At 45.3% G+C, this 22765-nt stretch overlaps 1 protein-coding gene across 6 annotated transcripts in view; it reads left to right on the forward strand.

The window, feature by feature from the left end:
- The first annotated feature begins 784 nt into the window (after window positions 1-784).
- Window positions 785-22765, forward strand: part of LOC140116763 (uncharacterized) — a 48879-nt gene continuing 26898 nt past the window's right edge. Inside the window, exons 1-14 of one of the 6 annotated variants that reach the window (XM_072133223.1) lie at window positions 785-3033; window positions 3131-3168; window positions 3651-4058; window positions 4524-4562; window positions 4751-4795; window positions 4940-5002; window positions 5162-5218; window positions 5681-5704; window positions 5830-5909; window positions 6502-6739; window positions 7029-7139; window positions 7225-7402; window positions 7938-8039; window positions 8150-9359. In XM_072133223.1, the coding sequence (XP_071989324.1) occupies window positions 3652-4058; window positions 4524-4562; window positions 4751-4795; window positions 4940-5002; window positions 5162-5218; window positions 5681-5704; window positions 5830-5878 (684 nt within the window). In that variant the 5' untranslated portion in view covers window positions 785-3033; window positions 3131-3168; window position 3651 and the 3' untranslated portion in view covers window positions 5879-5909; window positions 6502-6739; window positions 7029-7139; ... (1 more) ...; window positions 7938-8039; window positions 8150-9359. The other 5 variants (XM_072133228.1, XM_072133216.1, XM_072133201.1 and 2 more) reach the window with 5 other exon arrangements.

Here is a 22765-nt window from a genome sequence, read left to right on the forward strand (position 1 = left end):
TCGCGTCCACCGGGGCGGGCCTTGGCCCCGATCCCATCGGCGTTTCTATGCGATCGGGAACGAGCCGCCGGTGTTTTGCGCTAATTTAATGCAAAACACTGTCGGCTCATTCCCAATCGCAGGCGTTTCCATAGAAACGCCGAGGCCTGCCCCGGTGGGTGGGACTTTGTTTGGGTTTGCAAGCGCAGACAAAGCCTATGTGTGGCACCAGCCTAAGGGTGAAGACACATGTGGCGTTTTTAGGCTGTTTTTAGTTAGTGCGTTTTCACATCGCATGCGTTTTTAACGATGTGAAAACGCACTAACTAAAAACGGCCCAAAAACTGACTTAAAACGCCACGTATGTCTTCACCCTAAGGCGGACGGCACACGTGGTGTTTTGAACCTGTTATTGGGCCGTTTTTTAAGCAGTCCGTTAAAAAAAGCATGTGTTTTTTGAAAACGCATCCGTTTTTGACCCATTTTAATGAAGTTAATTGGTAAAAATGGATGCGTTTAAAAAAAAAACGCATGCTTTTTTTTACCGGACTCATTAAAAACGGTCGAAAAATGGGTTCAAAATTCCATGTGTGCCACCAGCCTAAGGGTGGTGGCATACGGGGCGTTTTGAAGCGGTTTTTAAGCAGTCTGTTTTAAAAACGCATCCGTTTTTGACAGTTTTTCCCAATAATCTTAATCAAGACAATTCGAAAACGGACAAAAGCTGTCAAAAATAGGATGCGTTTTCTTAAAAACTGGTTCAAAATGCCACATGTGCCACCACCCTTAGGCTGGCGGAACACGTGGCGTTTTTAACCAGTTTTTCGACCGTTTTTAATCAGTTCGCTAAAAAAGGCATGCGTTTTTGAAACGCCCCATAGAAGCTGCTTGGGCTGCTACCGCTGCAGTTACGCCCCTGTATATGATAGAATTATGGCTCAGACAACCCCTTTTGGTTCATATCACTTTTGAGAATGATTCTAGTTGTTTTTTAGTAGATGTGTTATGCTTGGTTTTAGCTTTAGGTCTCATGTTCCGGTTCATTTATAATGAGTTTGCGCCAGAAAGAACAGATGTTTCCGACTATCCGTCTTTTTTTGGCGCAAGTGGGTGTGGCCTAGCGTTTCCACATTATCCTCCACATTTATGTGTATTTTGTCTGAATATTTAGGCGCAATTTTTGGCGCACAATAGACCAATGGTCAGATAGCAAAATGAAGGCGCAGTCCATGTAAGATTTGGGCGCACATCTCATTGATGTCGGCATTTTTATGGCGCCCGACTGATCAGTTCCGTCTACCTATTAATTACTAACAGCCTTGCCCCACTTAAATACATCGGGCTGTGCTTTGCGGAGACGGATCTCCGATGCCGACAGACGTGCTTGCGCCACAATTAGTAAATCCCCCCCATTGTCTACATATCACAGGCCACAAACATCTGTGGTTTATTGTTTGTATATGAGGCCTCATATAAATGTGATATGTCTCCTTGTAACTATTATTAATGCAATATTCCTGGGGGCTGGGTATGGGGGGGATTGTCATAGTGCCAAATTTTATTGAGGGAAGAAAGGTGGGCTTCCGGTTCCGGCGTTGCGGTACTACTGACTTTGCTGGCTTCATCCAGGGGTTTTTATGGGTCCCAGTGACCCCCACTTGTTCTACATCACGGTGGTCCCCTGATGATACTGTTTGGCCAAAGTGGATCCCCCAACACTTCTATTCCAGGCGCTATTTCAGAAGTGTGTCCATTGCGGGTCCTTTGCTTGTTCACAAAAAATGTTTTTTTCACATCTGTATGTCATCCGTTTTTTTTTTTTTCAAGCCTGCAAAAAAAAATTAGATGGGTTTCTTGTCTATTCTCTGCCCTGTCCTGTTTGCCTGGTAACATTTGAGAAAAAACAGATTGTATACGGGTGTCATCCCTGAGCCATTCATTTTTTTTTTTTTTCTGCGGATCCATTGACGTCTATGGAGGTCCGCAGTTGCATGCTGCAATTTTTTTTCTCACAGTCTACACATCTGTAAAAAAATGGACATGTGAACAGTCCCATAGAAATTAATGGGTGAGTATACTGCCAAAAAAATAAAAAAAAAAACACATAGGTCGCAAACACTCATCTGAATGAGCCCTTATTGCGGGGATCAAAAGAGCTGCAATGCAAGAACTGGAGCAGGATAAGTACACACCCCTTTAAGACCCCCCCCCCCTTAATTTTTTGTAATATTAAAAAATATATTATTAGGAGAAATACTGTATGTATGTATGTAAATATGTATTTTTATTCATTATGAGGGATATTGGGGGATTTTGTACCTGCACAGAGCCCCCAGTATAAATTATGATATAAATGAATTGGAATATACATAGAGACTTAATGATAATTCATATTACCCCGCAATAATTTCATTATTAATATAGAGGGTCCTGTGCCCCCATAACACATCCCCCCCGACTCCCAATAATGTGTCGCTAAAGTCTTTGGTGTGAAATAAAATATCCTGATGACACTTCCGTGATGTTATTAGTACTGGAGCTGCTCCTGTTCTGGGTGATAATATTACACCATTGGGTCACATTGATAGAGAGAGGGGGCTCAGCTCCGGACCCCTGATGGGAGTATCACTTGTACTACAGTAATGGCGGCCCGGGCTGTACCAGGGAAAGGCTGAGCCCCATAGTAAATGTGCGCTGGGGCCGCCTGCACCTGGACCTGATCATCATTGTATGTGACTATGGCGGCCTGTGCATTGTGTGTCCCTCCTGGGACCCCATAGTGGTTACTATGGTTACTATAGTGGTAGTAGGCCTCAGGCTGATCTCCCATTACTTTCTAGTGTCACTATTGATGGCCTCTCCTCAGGACGCTGCAGCCCCATACACTTTCCTGACACTGACAGCGCCGACCGCTGCGGGGACCACAGGACACCTGCTTTGTGATGGCCCAGGACTAATCAAATACTTATGGCCTATCTTTAAAATTAGGAGATGTATTATAGTCTGGCTCCACGGTTATTGGAAGCCTCATGGTTTCGGTGGGTTCAATATAAGGTGAACTGATGATGTTGTCTCCTGTTGTGTCCATCATCGTGTTGTGTCCTATCATATGTTTAGTAATTACCATTTCTTTACTTTTCATGCTTTATAGAGTTGGTGCTGGTTGGTGTTTATTGTGTGATTTGTGCGGTAAGTCCATCTTTGCTATAAATATACAATGTGTGATAACTCTCATTATACACGAGCTCTATAGATAGATGGGGCCCAATAGAAGTATGAAGCAGGCGGTGGTGTATCTACTGTAGAGGCGGTGATGTCACTGCTGTGGGGCCCATAGCGAGAGGGGGCCTGGGCCTGGTCTGTTTCCTGCAGCCACCACTAGAGGGAGCTCACTGTATACAGCTGCCATTGCCAAACCAATATACAATGAGTGCCCTCTAGTGGCTGCCAGCCGTATATTGGGAGCTGCTGAATTATTTACCTAATAGTGAAGAGAAAGTATAAGTTGTAGATACTGGGCTATAGGTTTGCAGCTTTAAGTACAAGTTGATGATAGTTTTGGTAAATAAGACTCTTATTCCCTTGTCCACAAGTGTCTGATATCTGTCATATCTTTGTCTGTAGAGATCATAGTGTATGTCCACCAGACTTACTGCCTTATTTATCTATAGAATGGAGGACGACGAGGTGATGGAGGAGACGTTGGTGGAGGTTTTTAAGATCGAGGAGTTGGAGGAGCTGGAGGAGGAGTTGTGGAGGATGGCGGAGAGGAATAACATCGGAGAGGTGGAGGAGACGGTGGTGGAGGCGTTTAACATCGGAGAGTTGGAGGAGTTGGAGGAGGAGTTGTGGAGGATGGAGGAGAGTAAGATCGGAGAGGAGGTGGAGGAGACATTGGTGGAGGTGTTTAACATCGAGGAGTTGGAGGAGATGGAGGAGGAGGTGACGAAGATGGCGGAGAATGGAAACATCAAGAAAGAGAGTGTGGAGGTGAAGGTGAAGAAGATGGCGACAAAAGGAAAGATCTGGGATGAGAGTGAGGATGAAGAGGAGGAGGACGAGGATGCGGAGACATTGCAGTGAGTAGATCACAGATCTATATCATAAGACGAGTCATTGGTGAGATTTATCATGACTGGGCGCATCATGCACCAATAACACTCCCTCACCTCCAGCGTACGCTGTATTGGAGATACTTAGAGGGTCCGGCCTTTAGTATATCCAGCACATGGCTGTATTCGCGGATTAATTCTACTTAATTCTTAATACTCTTGTCCGGGGTCTACATGGCGTAGATTTGGCTTAGAAGAAAAAAAGATCCTGACAGTGAAAATCGGCACAAGCCGTGATGTGATTGATGGACCTGGGATAGGACAAATTTGGTCTCATTCAGCAGAAAATCACAAAAACTTGGCCTAGTACATAAGGAATGTGATTGGTTGTGTCTACGGAATTACCTGCTGTTATCACTTTGTATCGTGTCTGTGAGAATCTCCTGACCTGTATATATATATATCATGTATCTCATCACATTCCCCAAACAGGTGGTGGTGGCGAGTCCTGGAATCAGAGGCCCCAATACGGTAATTACCTGACACTTCTATTCTGTATAGGACTACAAATACAGGGGCTTCATCTGTTGTAAATTGTTATTGGAGGGTACAAGAGCTATACAAGTGCACGGAGGGGGGGGGGGGGGGTTATATGAGGGCATGGGGGGGGTTCGTAACTTTGTCGCCACCAGTAACCAGTGATGTGTTTCCTATTTTAGGATGAGCAGGATGAAGTATGTTCCAGCTTTTGTCCTGGATACCATGTAAGTCTATAACCCGGCGAGGACACAGCGACAGGGGGTCACAAACTTCATTACCTTTGTCCCATTCAGTTAGAGAGGAGACTATGGGACTAGATTTATACTGATGTATTAATAGAGACTTCATTTATGTCTTTTGTCTTATAGCGAAGAGGGAGATGAACCCGAAGAGGAGGAGGAGGAGGCCGAGCCCAGTGACCCGTCTACCCAGTAAGTATGGACTATAGAGAGGAATACATGATCCTTTTTGCAGCTCACATGGGGGGGGGCACATACTTTCTGCGTCCACAGTACATGATCCAGGACAATCTTAATGTATAGAACTTATAGACTGATCACTATGATTTATCTTCTTCATTCTTCCTTTAGGCCAAGACGCAGGTGGTGGACCCCGAAGTTCCTCAGAGGAGGCAGCAGGAAGAAGACGTGAGTAACAGCTGATTATCTCTCTACCTGTAGAGGACACTAGGGGGCGCTCACTGCATATATCACTTCTATTTGAGGTCCACATTAATCACAGTTTCTATGCCTAAAAACAGCTGGGGATTGCAACCATGGAATGGGCTGGCGCTGGCTTAGTAGTGACCTGGTGGCGCAGAACATGGCTGCGCTGCCAGGACTTATTGTGGGGCCACAGCCTCCTGTTAATCTGGTGCATGCCGGTGATGCGGGGAACGTGACATTCTGGGGCACTTAGCGCTGCCTATGATAAATGTGCCCCATAGAGTATAATAAACAGATATACATTGCGCTTCCCCTAGTGGTGGCAGATATTGTGTCTTAATGCACTTTAAGGTTGGGGATGATGGTGGTAGTTGTCCTGGGCTCTACATTCCTCCTTTATCCATGTACTGATGTTACTGATATTTATTCTCTCTCTTTATGCAGCAGCGGAGGGCAGAGGTCTTCCAGGTAAGTACATGACTCCTCTGTACCCCTCCCCTATTAGACCAAGTAGAGAGGATGGTTGGGGGTCTCCATATCAGGACTCGCCAGTCACTAATGTCCTCACAATCCCCTGGTCTTGTCTCCCGCAGATTCTTCAGATTCTTCCTGTGCTGCTGCGGTGCCGACCCCAGAGACTAGAGGGACAGAGGACGTCCGGATCCTGATCCTGGTAATTTCTGACTCCCATAGTAACGGATGGAGTGAGAACTGATTGATATTGATTAGTGAGGGCCGGACCCCTGTTCTCAGGATCGGTGGGCATAGCTTCCTACCAACTTAAATTCAGAGGAAAGAGGTTGAAAACTGGGACAGTCCTGCCGTCCTGGGCTATTGCCCCGTTGCCTCCTGGTCCGGTACATTACAGCTGCGGAGGTACTGGGACAGAAGGAGGTGGGAGCAGCTTCCGGCTACCTCCTCACATACCGGCTTCTCTTTACACGACACGTGAGGGGGTAGCTCCCCCCTAAACTGCTTGCACAAGTATTTATGATGTGTTTTCATCAGTTTTGTGTTGCGGATGCACTACGTCCGCTGCGACACAAAACTGAACCTAAAGGGGAGTTCTGGTGCAGATTCGCCCATTAAATTGAGTGCACCAGAAAAAAGATGGTGCACTCAGTTTAAGCGCAATTGTTACGTGCAGGGTGCGGCAGATTAATCTAGCCTTCAATAATCTGGCACATTCTTTATAAGAGTAAGAGCTGTACTACGAGTTCTATGTCTGACTAATTATTATGTTGTGTTCTTCCATTACCTCTTAGATATAGGGGACGCTGTGAAGTGTGAACACGAGCGATCCGTGCATCTCTTTGTGGATTCTCTCATTAATAAGGACAAGGAGAGTTTCGCCTTCCAATGTACTGACTCCAATTGCTTCAAGAAAGGAATCTGCCTGAGTTGTCGCAAGAACCGATGTAACGCCATTGGTTATAATGCCAAAAAGAGCAGCAGCAAAAAAACAACAAAATGTACCTGAAGACCCGGGCACACATGCCAAAGGTAAGTGCCTGTGATACATGGGTGGGGGGTATGTACCTGTGATACAGGGGGTGGGGGGGTTATGTACCTGTGATACAGGGGTGGGTGGGGGTATCTACCTGTGTATGGGTACAAGCACCTTGATTAGCGAATTGGTGTCTCCCATACCCCAAATAGTTGCATAGACATAAGACTTACAGGAGGGGAAGGGGAGATTATTAGGAGACTGAATATTGGAAATGAAGAACCACAATATTCTTAGTTGTGATAATATTAACCTTCACTGTATCATCTTCCATGTCTCTTCCAGTTACCAGCTCCGGGTGCATCTCCAGCTACATCCATGAGCAGGAGAGCACTGGACCTTCTCAGTCATCCTGGCCGGGACCATGAATGACTCCATCCCTCTGTCCCTGACTGTGTGAGTATAGACTGGATCCATTGTGCCGCCATATCCGAGCTCCATCTTATGTCTGATCTGTAGCTAAAACCTCATCTGTTTTTAGACCCGAGCAGATCGGATACAATTTCACCAACACTTTCCTGGTGCACAATGAGGAAGACGTCGGGGATCTCATGTCCATTAATTTCTGGAGCTCCAGTTATTGGTTTGGTTCCAAGTGGCGCTGCTAAAGAGCTGCACATCCGTCGTATCCGGGTGAAGTCAGGAGAAACTCAACATAAGTGAGTGTCCTGGTGATGTGCGGTGATGGGTAGAACACAAGTTATTTGTCCTTTGCACTCGTCCAGTCCTGGTACAACCTGCACCCCCAGGCTACTTGTTATGTTTTGCATGACAATGGCTATGCTGCATATTTCCCATTCGACCTGTCCAGTTTATTGGTTTGGGTCCTCCCGTACAGTAGTCTGGGTGTACTATACATTGCTGGACATCCACTGCCCTCTATGGTATTTTACATGGTGGTTCCTTCTTTGCTATAATTGGGTCTTGGGTCGGCAGTAGATGAATTTCTCTCAATCCACTTCCCTATGGAGGAGACTTGGATGGACAGTGGATGGTCCATGTTAATCTGGTAGATATTCCCTGTGATCCTCCTCCCACAGGCACCGGGCATGAGGGGTGGAGGCCACCACCAAACACCTTGTATGGGGCCTTATTCCTCACATCAGATGGGCCTCAGGTTCAGCCATATTTAATCTGTAAAGTGAATGTTCCTCTTTATTAACAATTAACTTTTTTGTACTTTTTTATTTGTAGATTCACTTAATTTCTAAAGGATTCAAATAAAAGTCGAATAACTCCCAGTGATGAAAACATTCGAAAATGTAGAGATGGCTGAGAAGTCAAGAGCCGGAAACGGTAAGACCCCATTGTAGCCTCCAAGGGCCCCACTAAGAAATGTGATTACACGATGACCCATGGCCCAGACTATAAGCCAATCATTGACTGTTATTTGTTCTTCCCACCAGGGTGACGTGTAATCTGGTGGATACATCACACGGGTCCCGCGGTCTTTAAACCTCACTGTGAAAAGACCCAAGCGGAGCTCTACATGGAGACGCCATCTATGAAGCCCTGAAGCCTTTGCTGCTTATGTATAATACAAAAATGACAAATGTCACGGCTCCCTTCATAGGTCGCCCATCGGACAGCCTTGTGCCGCCAGTGACTTCAGTCTGTATCGATCCTCTGTAGTCCTTTTGTAGAGACTTTCAAAAAGTTAACATTCCCCTCCCCACCCAAGACATGTTCTTGATGAAAAGACAATTTGGACGAACAAGATACTAATAATCTGCTGCTGTTACAACCATTTATCACCCCCCCTCCTCCTCCACCTTAATTCCTCCTTCCCCTCCTGCGCTGTATATTGTATATGTCCATGGAGATGTAGGTGTATACTTGTGTACAGGGTGAGCTGTGGTCTAGGACTTTCTATCCATTTCTTAGTATTCTCTATTGAGCCCAGTCACATGATGAACCATCCTGTAGGTTTTTCCACCTCTTCCTCCTCCTTCAGTCTCCACTGAAATCACTGAAAGTGACAATATGGACACAGAGAAGCCATTTCTTCCCCTTCCCAGTCACTCCCACCATCGGTGGTGACACATCTTGGTATCAGTAAGTGTTGGGCCCAGGTCAGATGTTTTGGTTCTGTGACTTCCGATCAGAATATGAGTTGAGTCTTTCGCTTCCTCTTCTCTCCTCCTGTGCCGGAGTCTTGTACTACATGGTGGTCCATTCCCAAGGCTGGAGATGGGACAAGTGACATGTAATAGTCTCTGAGCTCCTCAGGTCTGGGGGGTCTGTGACCTCAGAGGGGATTCACCAGTGCAGTAAGGGGGTCCACGTCCCATGATGTCCTTGATGAAGGTGTCAGATACCTTGTCATGGTGACATAAGCGGAGGGTTCCCTGATGTCCATTTTGTTCATCAATTGTAATTATCTAAATTAAAAAAATAAAAATTATCTCAGGTCAAATGCAGCCATTGCAACTAATTTACTGTATAGTCCTCTACAGCACCTCCCCCAGTAATTTATGAAATTTGTATATGCAATGAGTTTTGTGCCATGAAAATGTATATGCAGTGTCCTATTTATTCAGAATGTGTATTTCTATTATCACAGAACATTCTTTATGACCTTATTTAAAAGAATAATAAATATAAATTAAATTATAAGATTTTGTGTGTTTCCTTTAATTTATTTTTTTGGGCTTTGGGCCAGTGATGTCAGCTCAATACAGAGAGCCAAGAGCACAGCAGTGTTAGGACACACCCCCAGTGCACTTGTAGAAGGTACAATCCTGAACTAGTCCTGCTGCTACTAACACTCACAAAGCTCTGATTACACATCTCTCCAGGGCTAATGCATACACTGTCTGCACTACTGCATTATCAAAACTGATTAAAGGGAATGTTTCCATGGTCTTGATCTCATGGCTACCTGCAGAGGCCTTCTCCACAATGCTTCTAATCCGATATGGTTCCCATAGCTACAGAACATTTTATCAGTTACTGAGCCTCATACTTATTTGTCCAGAATGACAAGTTCTTTACATTGTTATCCAAGATGCACCCAGGGGACATTCTGTGAACTGGATCTTTATCTGCAGCTTGTATTTCCAACTATGTTTAACAACTCTCTTGTTCTGTAGCTCACAAAATCATGGGGGATCCTTATCTTTAATATGACACCAGCAGCATGTTTCTAGGTGCTATAGATCAGAAGAGATGGGTTTCAGAAGTGACACTACCCCTGCAATTTGCTTGACTTTGGGGGAGATTTTTCATGTATAGGTAAATGGGTGAGATTTCACATTAGAGGCAACTTTAGAAAGGACATTTCATCCCCCTGTCTGAGGGCACCAGCAGTTTATCTGGGTAAAACCTGTTAGTTGGTCCTCTGTAAGATGATGCATAAGTATGTGAAGAGAAGAGCCCTGTAGCCAGGGAAAAACAATGGTTTTAAGTAATGGGTTTTCATTTATAGTAGGAACATTACTGAATGAGTGTCTACTCATACTCTTCCATCTATGTCCTGTGGATGAAGTGTCATCCATAACATTCAAAGCCAAAGGTCATTGACACTGATAGTTCCAGGTCATGTCCCTGCAGGTCGGCTACTGATGATTTGTGTTTGTCTACAATCGTCTGGCTATACCGGAGGACTCTGCCCTCTGTCCATGGACACTTGTGTCTGCAATTTTTGGCCGTCAGCTGGATCCCAATTATCCAAACTATCTGCCCTTGCGATTTCTACCGGCTCCAATACGTCTGGTGGAAAGGGCACCAGAACTTCTGCTACTTGCTACTGTATCTCTAACTCCCTCTTGATTTGCAATCAATCTATAATCAAAGAATGTTTTACACCGTGGTGACGTTTACAGGCTCCACCTATTGATCAAATCCTCATTAGTTCTTAGTATTGACAATTTGTCTTCGACTGAAGATTGGAATTAGTTGGATTCTTGATTCCATCTATGTAGGACGATTGTCATGGCCTTCGACAGATTTTTCTATGTGGATATGTAACGCGGTAAGTGTGAACCCCATGGGGCACATTTACTTACCCGTCTAGTGCATTGTCTGACCGGAATGCACATTGCATGTATCACTTCCCCGCTCAGGTCCCCAGAGTTCACCTTCTTCTTCCTGGTGCATGTAAGTGCATTGTCTTGCAACACAAATTGAATCTTAAATCCTGCGCTCAGTCCGAATCAGTCGGATCGTCCAACGGCACCACCCCGCCATTTCTGTTGCATGGAAGCTGTGCCAAAATCCAATCGCGTGCGACACAATCCCCTTCTAAATACCTGTCCCAGCGGTGCAAATCCCTAAAAGGTCGGGAAGTCCGACGGCAATGTGATCCGCGGACCCTTAGTAAATAAGCCCCACTGTGTTATTACCAAATCGGCTTGACATGGGGCTAATTCAAAGGGTTTTGTCAAATTGCATTACCTGATTTTCACCCCTGGACTCTTAATGACCACCTACGCACTTCTTGTGATGCGATGTATTTCTACGACGCGGCTTCAGAAGAAGATTGTAGGACATCAGGTCATCAGGTCCTGCTGGTGCTGGGTTGTTTTGTCCAGCCCGACACTAAGGCTGCCGCCACACGTGGCGCTTTTGTCTGCGTTTGCGAACGCAAACGCAGACAAAGTCGCGCCCACCGGGGAGGGCCTCGGCCCGATCGCATCGGCGTTTCTATGGAAACGCCTGCGATCGGGAACGAGCCGCCGGTGTTTCGTGTTAATTTAACGCGAAACACCGGCGGCTCGTTCCCGATCGCAGGCGTTTCCATAGAAACGCCGATGCGATCGGGCCGAGGCCCTCCCCGGTGGGCGCGACTTTGTCTGCGTTTGCGTTCGCAAACGCAGACAAAAGCGCCACGTGTGGCGCCAGCCTAAGGGTGAAGACACACATGGCGTTTTTGGGCCGTTTTTACTAAGTGCGTTTTCAGATCGTTAAAACGCATGCGTTTTTGTCCGTTTTTCATTGCGCAATTTCGGAAAAACTGACAAAACGCATGCGTTTTTAACGATTTTAAAACGCACTTAGTAAAAACAGACCAAAAACGGACCAAAAACGCCATGTGTGTCTTCACCCTAAGGCCCCTTCCACACTTGCGTTGCAGATCACGTCAGAGTTTGATCAGGGTGCGATCAGTGTTTGATCAGGGTGCGATCAGGGTTTGGTCAGTGAAAAACGCACATTTTGCATCAGAGTGCAATCAGTTTTCAGTCAGAGTTTGTTCAGTGTCTCAGTTTTTCATGCGCGTTTTCAATGCAATTTCAAAGCGTTTTTCACGCGCAGAAAATTCGCGTGAAATGGACTCAGGACTGAGCTCTATCTTTTCTATGGCAATTGATGCGTGAAAAACGCATTGCACTTGCAAGTGTCTCAGAGTGCGATGCGTTTTTGATGCGTCTCCATAGACTTGTATGGTGCGTTTTTCACGCGCGTGACTTGCAAAAGTAGAAAATGACGAGATTTAAACGCGTGTTAAAAAAAACGCACGTGTGTGCGTGAAAAAAATGCAAGTCTGAAAAGACCCATTGGTTACAATGGGTCAGAGTGCAATGCAAGTTCTGCGCGTCAAAAGCATGGACAGAAAACGTGCGTGAAAAACGCAAGTGTGAAAGGGGCCTAACACCGGGGATCAGAATAGATCCGATCCCGGGTGCATTCCCTCCCCTCTGCCACCCATTGGCACCCTGCAGCTGGGATCACAGGGTGCTGATGGTGTCGCTCAGCAGCCCGGGGTTCAGTGAAGGACCCCAGAGCTGCCTGTGATAGGTATCTATCTGGCCAGGCCGGAGGTCCAATAGATATGTTACTGAAGATATAATGCACAAAGCTACATAAGTAGCTCAGTGCTTTATATAAGAGATCAAACAAAAAAGATCATGTAATTGTCCCCTTGGGGCCTAAAACGCGATGTTAACGCATGCATTAACAATGCGTTAACACTTGCGTTTTGTAAATGCAAGTGTTAACAGCTGTTTAATTAGGCACATCTCCCTTCAGCTGTAGCAATGCGTTTTTAAATGCATGCAGTAAACGCGACGTGTGACCGCACCCTATCTCAATAGTGAAACATATTAAGCCATTTATCCCACTCTGTTTTTTCCTCTATTTCGGCAATTATCCGCTCAGTTATCTTATCTCAGTAACTTACCATTACAATTATTTAATTTTAATTTTCTCCAATATTCCATTCCTTCCATATTTTCGCTTCCGGACCATCAATTTTTATGCTGGATTCGTATCTTCTGACTTTTTCAACTAGATTCCGCCAGTTCCCAATATCAGGTTTTTTTGTCCCCTTCCAATCCTTAATCAGGATCAACTGACCCAAAGATAGTAGTTTGGCCTCTAGTCTCTTTCTACGTTTTGACGTTGCTATCTCAGCGGTATACCCTAGAATACCCAATAGGGGTTCACAGTGCAACGCCAAGCCCATATTTTTCCGAATATCATCGAAAATTCCATACCAGAAATCGACAATAAGTGGACAAAACCACATAAGATGTACATCATCAGCAGAGTCCTGTTTACATCGATGGCATTTAGAATCTAATAGGGTGAGTAGTAAACTCTATACAAAATATTTAACTGAATAAACTTAAAATTATCGTTATTTGATACCCTTTTTACTTCCTTGTATATTTTTTCCCAGTGTTTACTTCTTAATCCACTTATACACTTTCCCCATTTCCCCTGGCTTACATGAACAATCCCCTTATTCATTTCATCCAAAATTCACTTGTATATTCTTGATAATTTTTTTTTTTCCATAATTCATAACATATACAGGCAGTCCCCGGGTTACATACAAGATAGGGTCCGGAGGTTTGTTCTTAAGTTGAATTTGTATGTAAGTCGAAACTGTATATTTTATCATTGTAGTTCTAGACAAATTCTTTTCTTTTGTCCCAGTGACAATTGGAGTTTCAAAATTTTGTGCTGTAATTGGACCAAGGATTATCAATAAAGCTTCATTACAGACTCCTTACAGCTGATCAGTGCAGCCTGGGACTATAGTAACATCCAGAGAGGTCACCAGAGGTCACAGGGGGCAGAGGGGATCGTCTGTAAGCCGTGTGTCCTTAAGTAGGGGACCGCCTGTAGTTTAGAAATTTTAGAGTGTAGTGATCGTGAATATTTTTGTATTACCTTTCGCATGTGCCATGTGTTTTAATTGTAAATTCCTGAAAAAGTCTGAATCGTTAAGAGTGAATTTGTGTTTCATTTCTCCAAAATCTTTCATTTTTCCTCCCTGAAATAACTGTGCAATGTACCTAAGCCCTTTTTTCTTCCAAAAATCGGCCCCTTCAAATTTAAAAAATTCTCCCAAGTGCAGATTACCCCATCCATTCTATTGCTCCACCCACTCCTAATAAAGCCTTATATTTCTGCCACACCCAGTGCAACATTACTACTATTGGACTAAACTGTGATATTTTTCTTCCCTTTATGTTAACCCCTTAAGGACGCAGGGTTTTTTCGCTCATTTCTCGCTCTCCACCTTCAAAAATCCATAACTTTTTCATTTTTCCGTGTACAGACCTGTGTGAGGGCTTATTTTGTGCGTAACAAATTTTACTTTCCCGTAATGTTATTTATTTTAACATGTCGTGTACTGCGAAGCTGAAAAAAAATTCCAAATGTGGAAAAATTGAAAAAAAACCGCACATGCGTCACGTTCTTGTGGGCTCAGTTTTTACGACTTTGACTGTGCACTCAAAATAACACCTCAGCTTTATTCTTTGGTTCGGTGCGATCGCGGTGATACCAAATTTAGACAGGTTTTATTGTGTTTTAATACATTTTCAAAAATTAAACGAATGTGTACAAAAAAGAAAAAAAAATATTGTTGCCATCTTCTGAAGCTAATAACTTTTTCATACTTTGGCGCACGGAGATGTGCGAGGTGTCATTTTTTGCTAAATGAGCCGACGTTTTCATTGCTACCATTTTGAGGTCGACATATTGATCATTTTTTATTCTATTTTTTATGTGATGTAAAAAGGTGTAAAAGTCGCATTTCGGACATTTGGGCGCCATTTCCCGTCTCGGAGGTCACCGCCACCTGTAACCGTTTTTATATTTTGATAGATCGGGCATTTTGGAACACGGCAATACCTAATGTGTCTGTGATTTTTACTGTTTATTATGTTTTATATCATTGATTTGAATTTTTAATATTTTATTAATTTTTTTTATTTTTTAAACTTTTTTTTTTCACTATTTTTTAGACCATCTAGGGTACATTAACCCTAGATGGTCAGATCGCTCCTACCATATACTTCTGTATTGCAATATATGCCATTTTTGCAGCACATTCATTACAATGAGCCACTGGCTCATTGTAACGAATCTGCAGAAGACAGATAGCTTCGGGTCAAACGAAGACCCGAGGCTACCATGGCAACCGATCGCCGCCCAACGATGACGTTCGAGGGCGGCGATCGTAACAAAGATACGTTTTAAATGGAGGGGTTAATAGCCGCGATCGGTGCAAGCAAGCGTGAGCCCTCTTCATACACTCCTTTTACCTCTGCGCCGTAGAGCTACGGCGCAGAGCGTTAAGGGGTTAAATGCACCCGACTCTAGAGCGGAAAAGATATTCTCATGTGCTCCCTAACCCTAATACCCTTTCAAAAATATACGAGTTCCTATTTTCCCCAATAAACAAAATTTGAGATGCAATGTAATAATGAAGAAAGGATGGGAGAGATACTCCTCCACACACAATGCTTTTCCAGAAGAACTCTTGCTTGATACGCACTCTTGACCTCCCCCATAAAAGTTTGTTTAGAATTGCTCTCAATACTCTAAAACCATTTGTCCTCAATCCAGCAAGGACAATTCGTAATAACATACAAGACTTGTGGGAGGATAACCATTTTGGCCAATCCAATCCTATCCCCTTTACTCAAAGCTAGTTTACTCCATATACAAACTCTCTCTCCCAATTTCTTGACCAAAGGGGCTATGTTCAGTTCTGGAAAATCTGTGACCTTCGTATTGACTTTAATCCCCATACGTTGGGTTGCATGTATAATACGTTCTATTAATTCTTTTCCATTGCTGTTCCCTCCAATTCTCTTTTCTTGTAGTTCTTAAAAGAAATCTACAATTTGATTTCATGCATTCTGAGCCAAACATACTTTGAGAATGCTGTAGCTACACTGGTGCAGAAACATATCTTGTTTAAACCCTGAGCCAAGTGGGGTGCTCAAGTTTCGAGGAGCTTCCTGACCAGTCCAGACAAGACTAATCAACCTGAGCTGGATGATTTATACACAGCAGCTGGGGGATTGTGCAGCAATTGATTACTTCTGCCTGTCAGGCATTACACAGTGATTTCACCATTCTCTGGATCAGTGCAGAGAAGAAGCACAGGGGCAGCCACAGGAGGGACAGAGCCTTATTATCATAATTGATTAAATAGTTTTTTCAGCAAAACCACTTAGCTCAGGGATTAAACAAGATATGTTTCTGCATCAGTGTAGTTACATCATTCTCATGGTATGTTTGGTTCATAATGCATAACAGCAAATGATTTCCTTTAGGCCCCTTATTAGTCTTTAGTTTATTTTGATTTTCCATCTTTTTTCATTATGATAACCTGTGGTTGTGTTTGTTAAAGATTTTAAAATCTTATACATATAAAATATTTTTTGCTGTCTTCACGTCGCTAAATACTAATTCTAAAGCCGTAGACTGGTTTGCTGTAAGTAATGAGAAAAAGTGTTAAAAGTGCAGAGGTAAGGGGTTAAAAACAGTAGAATTATCGTCCGCTGACCTGAGTTGTCTGAACCGTTCACAGTGACAGAGCCAGAGGAATAAATCAATAAATATTTCATCCATCCGGAGACGTTGTATGTATAAAAGGAGGTTTACAAAGACACTAAATCCCCGGCTCATGAGGCGCAGGTGAATTAGTGTCCCAAATCCTTTAACCCCTTGTGGCATTGTGACATGTAGGTCATAGCGCCGCTAAGGATGTATGAAGAGGCTCCTGTGCTGATCCCTCATCATACATGGTGGGTGTTTTCTGCATTATGCACCCCCAGCTGACATTAGCAATCGGGGATGTCAACTCTTCACCTGCCACCAGAAAAGCTGCGGCAGCAGGCAAATGCCAGCGGTGCATGGGCACCACCATTTTGGATGGGTAGTTGTTCCCCTCCATGACATTGGGGAGCGACAATCAGTTACCATGGCAGCCCGGAGTCTGTATTATACCTGTCATTCTTCAGAATCCATAGCAAATTCTCCATATGCTGCAATACAGGGGCTTATTTACTAAGGGTCCCACGGACTGCACTTTCGTCGGATATTCTGACATTTTTGGATTTGCGCCGCTGGGATTTTGGCACACACAATCAGATTTTGGCGCAGCAGAGCCGGCTTTCATGCGACACAAAACAAGGGGCGAGTCATCGGACGGTCCGACTGTTTCGGACAACGCGCGTGATTTAACTTTAAAATTGTGTTGCAACCAATGCACTTACATTCACCGGGAAGAAGAAGGTGAACTCCGGGGACCTGAGCGGGGAAGCGACAGATGGAGGATATCGGGCGCACGATCTTTGTGAATCGCGCCGGAGTGCATGATCGTTGGACACTCCGTATCTCGGGTACTCCGTCGGCCGGGTAAGTAAATGTGCCCCACAGTGGATATTGTAGGAGCGATCAGACCCTTTAGGGGTAAAGTACCCATGGACGTCTAAAAAGCACTAAAAAATAAATACAAATTTCAAAAACTATATATTAAAAACACCACTAATAAAATGATAAACATATTAGGCATTGCCACATCCAAAAACTCCCCGATCTATCAACATATTAAAACAGTTGTTTGTGTAGCGGTGAACTCCATAACAGAAAATAGCGCCCTAGTGTCCAAAATGCCACTTATTTGCTATTTTGCAACACATATAAATTTCAACAAAGAGTGATCGAAAGGTCAAAAAAGTTAGGGGTTTTTAATGAAAATTTTGTGAAAATTGGAAACACAAAAAAACGAGAATGGCCTGGTCTTTAAAGAGTTAAGGAAAAAGACTTGATGCTGATAAAACCTTCAGACAATGGCCCACATTTATCAAAACTAGAGCAGTCTGTAGGTGCCCCCTGTACTGTTCCGGAAGTGTCACCATTATTTTCTGCTGCATTTTGTTCAATGTGCACAATTGTGTCGCACGGCCAGGACTAGGCAGTAACAGCCGCTTTAGGTGCACTTTTTTTTCTGTCTTGTCGGCACAATGCAGCTGCTACACAAAACACAGACACGTTATTAATCCATGGACAAGCAGTTTGCACATTTTTCTTCAGTTCTTTTCAGTGGTGCAAATGCGGATAAATGACAGCAGAAAAATAATGCAGTTTTATTTATCACCACTAGAAGTCACTACAGAATCTGGAGTCACTTTGCAGACTGCAGCCAGTGTTATGTATTGTCCCTGGAGAGATGTGTAATCACATTATCAATAATAATAATAATAATAATCTCTATATAGCTCCATTATAGTCCCAGCATTGAACAGATCATAGGGGTCACTTATAAACAAAATAAGATATTACAGAGCAATAACGTTGTGTGTAACAATAGGAGTGAGGGTCGTGCACACAATGGGGCTCATTTACTTAACGGTCATTGGAGTTCACCTAAATCCTGCATGAGTCGCTTCCTCACTCAGGTCTGACAGAGTTCACCATCTTGTGGTGCATGTAAGTGCTTGGGCTTGCAACACAATTTGAAAGTTAAATCCTGCGCTCAGTCCGAATCAGTCGGATCGTCTGACGCCACACCCCCTAATTTGTGTCGCATGGAAGCAGCGCAGCCGCGCCAAAAAAGATGGTCGTGTGCGTCACAATCAGAGTGCAGACACTTATTAAATACCTGTACAAACCGTTTTAGACCCGAAAAAGTTGCACAGTCCGACAAAAGGGCAGCACGACCCTTAGTAAATGTGCCCCAAGATCTAACACTGCATTCAGCTGATTTATAGTTGGCTTCTGGTTGGATACGGAAGCAGCAAATCATTTTCCAGGACTGTAACTGGTCCTTGGACACTGAGGGTCCTTATCAGTCTGTCCTGTTAAGATGCTCATCAGCCCCTCCTGCACTTTGTGTAAGATCTCTAGTAGGCTCCTGGCTAAGTTCCATACATCTAAACATTTGTGATGGTGAAAGAGGAGGCAAGGCTCTAAGCCTCATCTATGACCCTTCCCTTATCCCACATTTAGTTATCCCTCCCACACTGTATAATACCCACACCCTTAATGATCTCCACTCTGCATAATGGCCCCTTAGTTTCCCCCAAATAGTATAATTGCCACTTTCCTGTCAACCACCCACACTGTCCCCCCATTCCGGTAAAATCCCCCCAATGTATAATATCTCCTGTCACCTAAATATACACTCACCGGCCACTTTATTAGGTACACCATGCTAGTAACGGGTTGGACCCCCTTTTGCCTTCAGAACTGCCTCAATTCTTCGTGGCATAGATACAACAAGGTGCTGGAAGCTCCTCAGAGATTTTGCTCCATATTGACATGATGGCATCACACAGTTGCCGCAGATTTGTCGGCTGCACATCCATGATGCGAATCTCCCGTTCCACCACATCCCAAAGATGCTCTATTGGATTGAGATCTGGTGACTGTGGAGGCCATTTGTGTCCAGTGACCTCATTGTCATGTTCAAGAAACCAGTCTGAGATGATTCCAGCTTTATGACATGGCGCATTATCCTGCTGAAAGTAGCCATCAGATGTTACAGGGTACATTGTGCTCATAAAGGGATGGACATGGGCAGCAACAATACTCAGGTAGGCTGTGGCGTTGTACCAAGGGGCCCAAAGACACCATGACACCACCACCACCAGCCTGAACCGCTGATACAAGGCAGGATGGATCCATGACACCACCAGCACCAGCCTGAGCCGCTGATACAAGGCAGGATGGATCCGGCTTTCATGTTGTTGACGCCAAATTCTGACCCTACCATCCGAATGTCGCAGCAGAAATCGAGACTCATCAGACCAGGCAACATTTTTCCAAACTTCTACTGTCCAATATCGATGAGCTTGTGCAAATTGTAGCCTCAGTTTCCTGTTCTTAGCTGAAAGGAGTGGCACCCGGTGTGGTCTTCTGCTGCTGTAGCCCATCTGCCTCAAAGTTGGACGTACTGTGCGTTCAGAGATGCTCTTCTGCCTACCTTGGTTGTAACGGGTGGCGATTTGAGTCACTGTTGCCTTTCTATCAGCTCGAACCAGTCTGCCCATTCTCCTCTGACCTCTGGCATCAACAAGGCATTTCCGCCCACCGAACTGCCGCTCACTGGATGTTTTTTCTTTTTCGGACCATTCTCTGTAAACCCTAGAGATGGTTGTGCGTGAAAATCCCAGTAGATCAGCAGTTTCTGAAATACTCAGACCAGCCCTTCTAGCACCAACAACCATGCCACGTTCAAAGGCATCAAATCACCTTTCTTCCCCATACTGATGCTCGGTGTGAACTGCAGGAGATTGTCTTGACCATGTCTACATGTCTAAATGCACTGAGTTGCCGCCATGTGATTGGCTGATTAGAAATTAAGTGTTAATGAGCAGTTGGACAGGTGTACCTAATAAAGTGGCCGGTGAGTGTGCAACACCCTCGCCGATGCAATGGCGAGGGAGGGTTTGCGAATACGTCCCACCTGCATGTAATTCCATTACACTACATGGTCCTGATAGGACATAGGGATATTGCAGTGGTGAATCCTGCCTGGCAAGGCAGAGGTTAAGTATTTTGTATAATGCAGGATGCTGTCATCCAATGATATGTGTTACATCCTGTGCTCTGTAAGCTGAGATGTGATTGGAGGAGCAGCCACCACCTGACCAAGGGGAGGTAATAAAACCTCTGGCCAGGAATGTTCTGGAGAACAGTTTAGTCTGAGCTCAGCTCAGATCAGAACATTAGATGATTATTCTAGTGTGGAATCCTAGTAGAATCAGTGAGTGAGTGAGAAATCTCTGTCTAGCCCATACCAGAGCAGGAAGAGCCTAGCCCCTGCCTCTGAAGAGTGGAGTATTAGACTAGAGTTAGTGTAGTGAGGAAAAGGGGAATCATCTTACCTTTAAAGGTGATACCTGAAGCCCTACAGGACAAGCTGAAGCTTCCTACCCGGACACAGCTGCCTCCCAGCCTGCCCTCTACTTCCAGGCTGGTGAACTATCTCCTGAGGCTCCCTCCAACTCACATCTCGGCACCCTACCTACCTGTTAAAGGCACGTTTGCTGCGGTTCCTGCGGTTCAAATAAAGAACTGTAAGTTGTTTTCTTCAACTTCTGTCTCCGTCTGGTCCCTGCTAATACGGCTGCCTTCATCACCGGCACCCTGTCCATCACCCAGAGACTCACCCTCGGGACATTAAGGGGTTGCCCCAGGGAGATCCGCTATAGCAGCCGCTCCCTCATCATTTCTTGCCAACACCACCCTGCTGGAGACCTGCCAGGCTGTAGGACAGCCCTCCGGTTCCCCCGTACCAAGCACCGTGACAATAGCGTGCTTAGGCCGCAACCGCCAGCCACTCCGGTACCGCGGGCCCCGGCTGTCTCCAGACCTCCATCCAAAGGCTAGGCCCGGTGGGGGATGTTGCAAGTGGCGTCACGAATCACAGGATATATACTTCTGTGCCTTATCCTGGCACTAAAGACTGTACTTTATTAAGAAAAAGACTGTGCTGCCTAACCCTGCTGCCATCCGGGTTTAGGCCCAAGTATTTGTGTGTTTCTACATTGAACTTTATACTGCTGCCACGTGCTGTCGAGCGCCGCTCCAGCACTCAAGAGGTTAATTCCTGCAAGGACTGTGTCAGCTCTGCTACATCCGGCGCTGCTGCGCCTGAAGCATTTACCTCAGAGGCGTGTGGCGCAGCAAGTATTTCCAGCCCGCCAAATCCTCACTGGCGGGAACTCCAGAGGCGTCATTAGGCTCCGCCCCCTGCGCGAGTGGCGCGAAGCACCGTGGAGGAGGAGCTGGAGCGAGTGCGGCCGGCAACGAAGAGGGTTAATCGGCCATCTTGGATTTCGGCGCAGGCCGCGCCTGAAGCCTGCCAGCAGTGTGCGCCTCATCCGGAGTTCCGGCGCACGTGTCCTGCGACTGGAGAACACCGCGGAGCATCACTGAACCCTGCTGCCTGCCGGACATCGGGAACGGAGACCTTCGTGTACCGGAGCTGTCCTGTCACCGCGGCTGATCCTGAGTGAGTACCGCTGGGGAAGTTAAAGGGGGGTAGAGATTGTTTCCGATGCTAGGTTATTGGCTCACCTCCCAGGGAATAGTGACTGTGTCTTAAAGTGCCCACGTCCCATTCTAGCCATCGCCCATAGCAACGGACATTGTGTAACCCTACCGGCTTCCCTCAGCTAGGCCAGTCATGTCCGCCCAGGACGAAGATACGGGACTGGCGCAAGTCCCGTCCCCTGGTCCCTCCTCAGGGTACCGGAGCATGTTAAGTCCTCCAGAGAGTCCCTTCAGCCCTGCTACAGCTAGTGCCCCTGGGACTCCCACCATGATGCCGCTGACTATGCCCTACTATCTGGGGGCCCCCTGGTTACGAGGGAGAAGCACATACTCTCCCTGAATTCAGGGACAAGTTGTTAGCCACCTTCGCCTTGCTCCCGTTCACAGAGGAACAGAAAGTGGGCATCCTCATCGGGCAGTTGAAAGGACCCGCTCTCCGGGAAGTCAAGTCTTGGCCCCGAGAACAGTGTCAGAATGTGGTCCAGATTCTTGATAGGCTACGCAATACCTTTGACAAGTGTACTGTCTCCGAGTTGAAGCAGAAATTCTTCGGGAAAAGACAGAATCCCCAAGAGTCCCTCCGAGACTTTGCCCTCTCCCTACAGGAGACATGGAAGGCCATCACCTGCCTTGAGCCCAAAGACGCTGAAACCTCTGATCAAACCTTAAGGGAACAATTTATTAATGGACTTGTTGATAGAAATCAAAGGTGTCAACTAAAGATCATCTCTTCTCAACATGCCCAGGCCTCCTTCCTTGAGTTTAAGGAAACT

The sequence above is a fragment of the Engystomops pustulosus genome, chromosome 1 (assembly GCF_040894005.1).
Source record: "Engystomops pustulosus chromosome 1, aEngPut4.maternal, whole genome shotgun sequence".
NCBI classification, from domain to species: domain Eukaryota; kingdom Metazoa; phylum Chordata; class Amphibia; order Anura; family Leptodactylidae; genus Engystomops; species Engystomops pustulosus.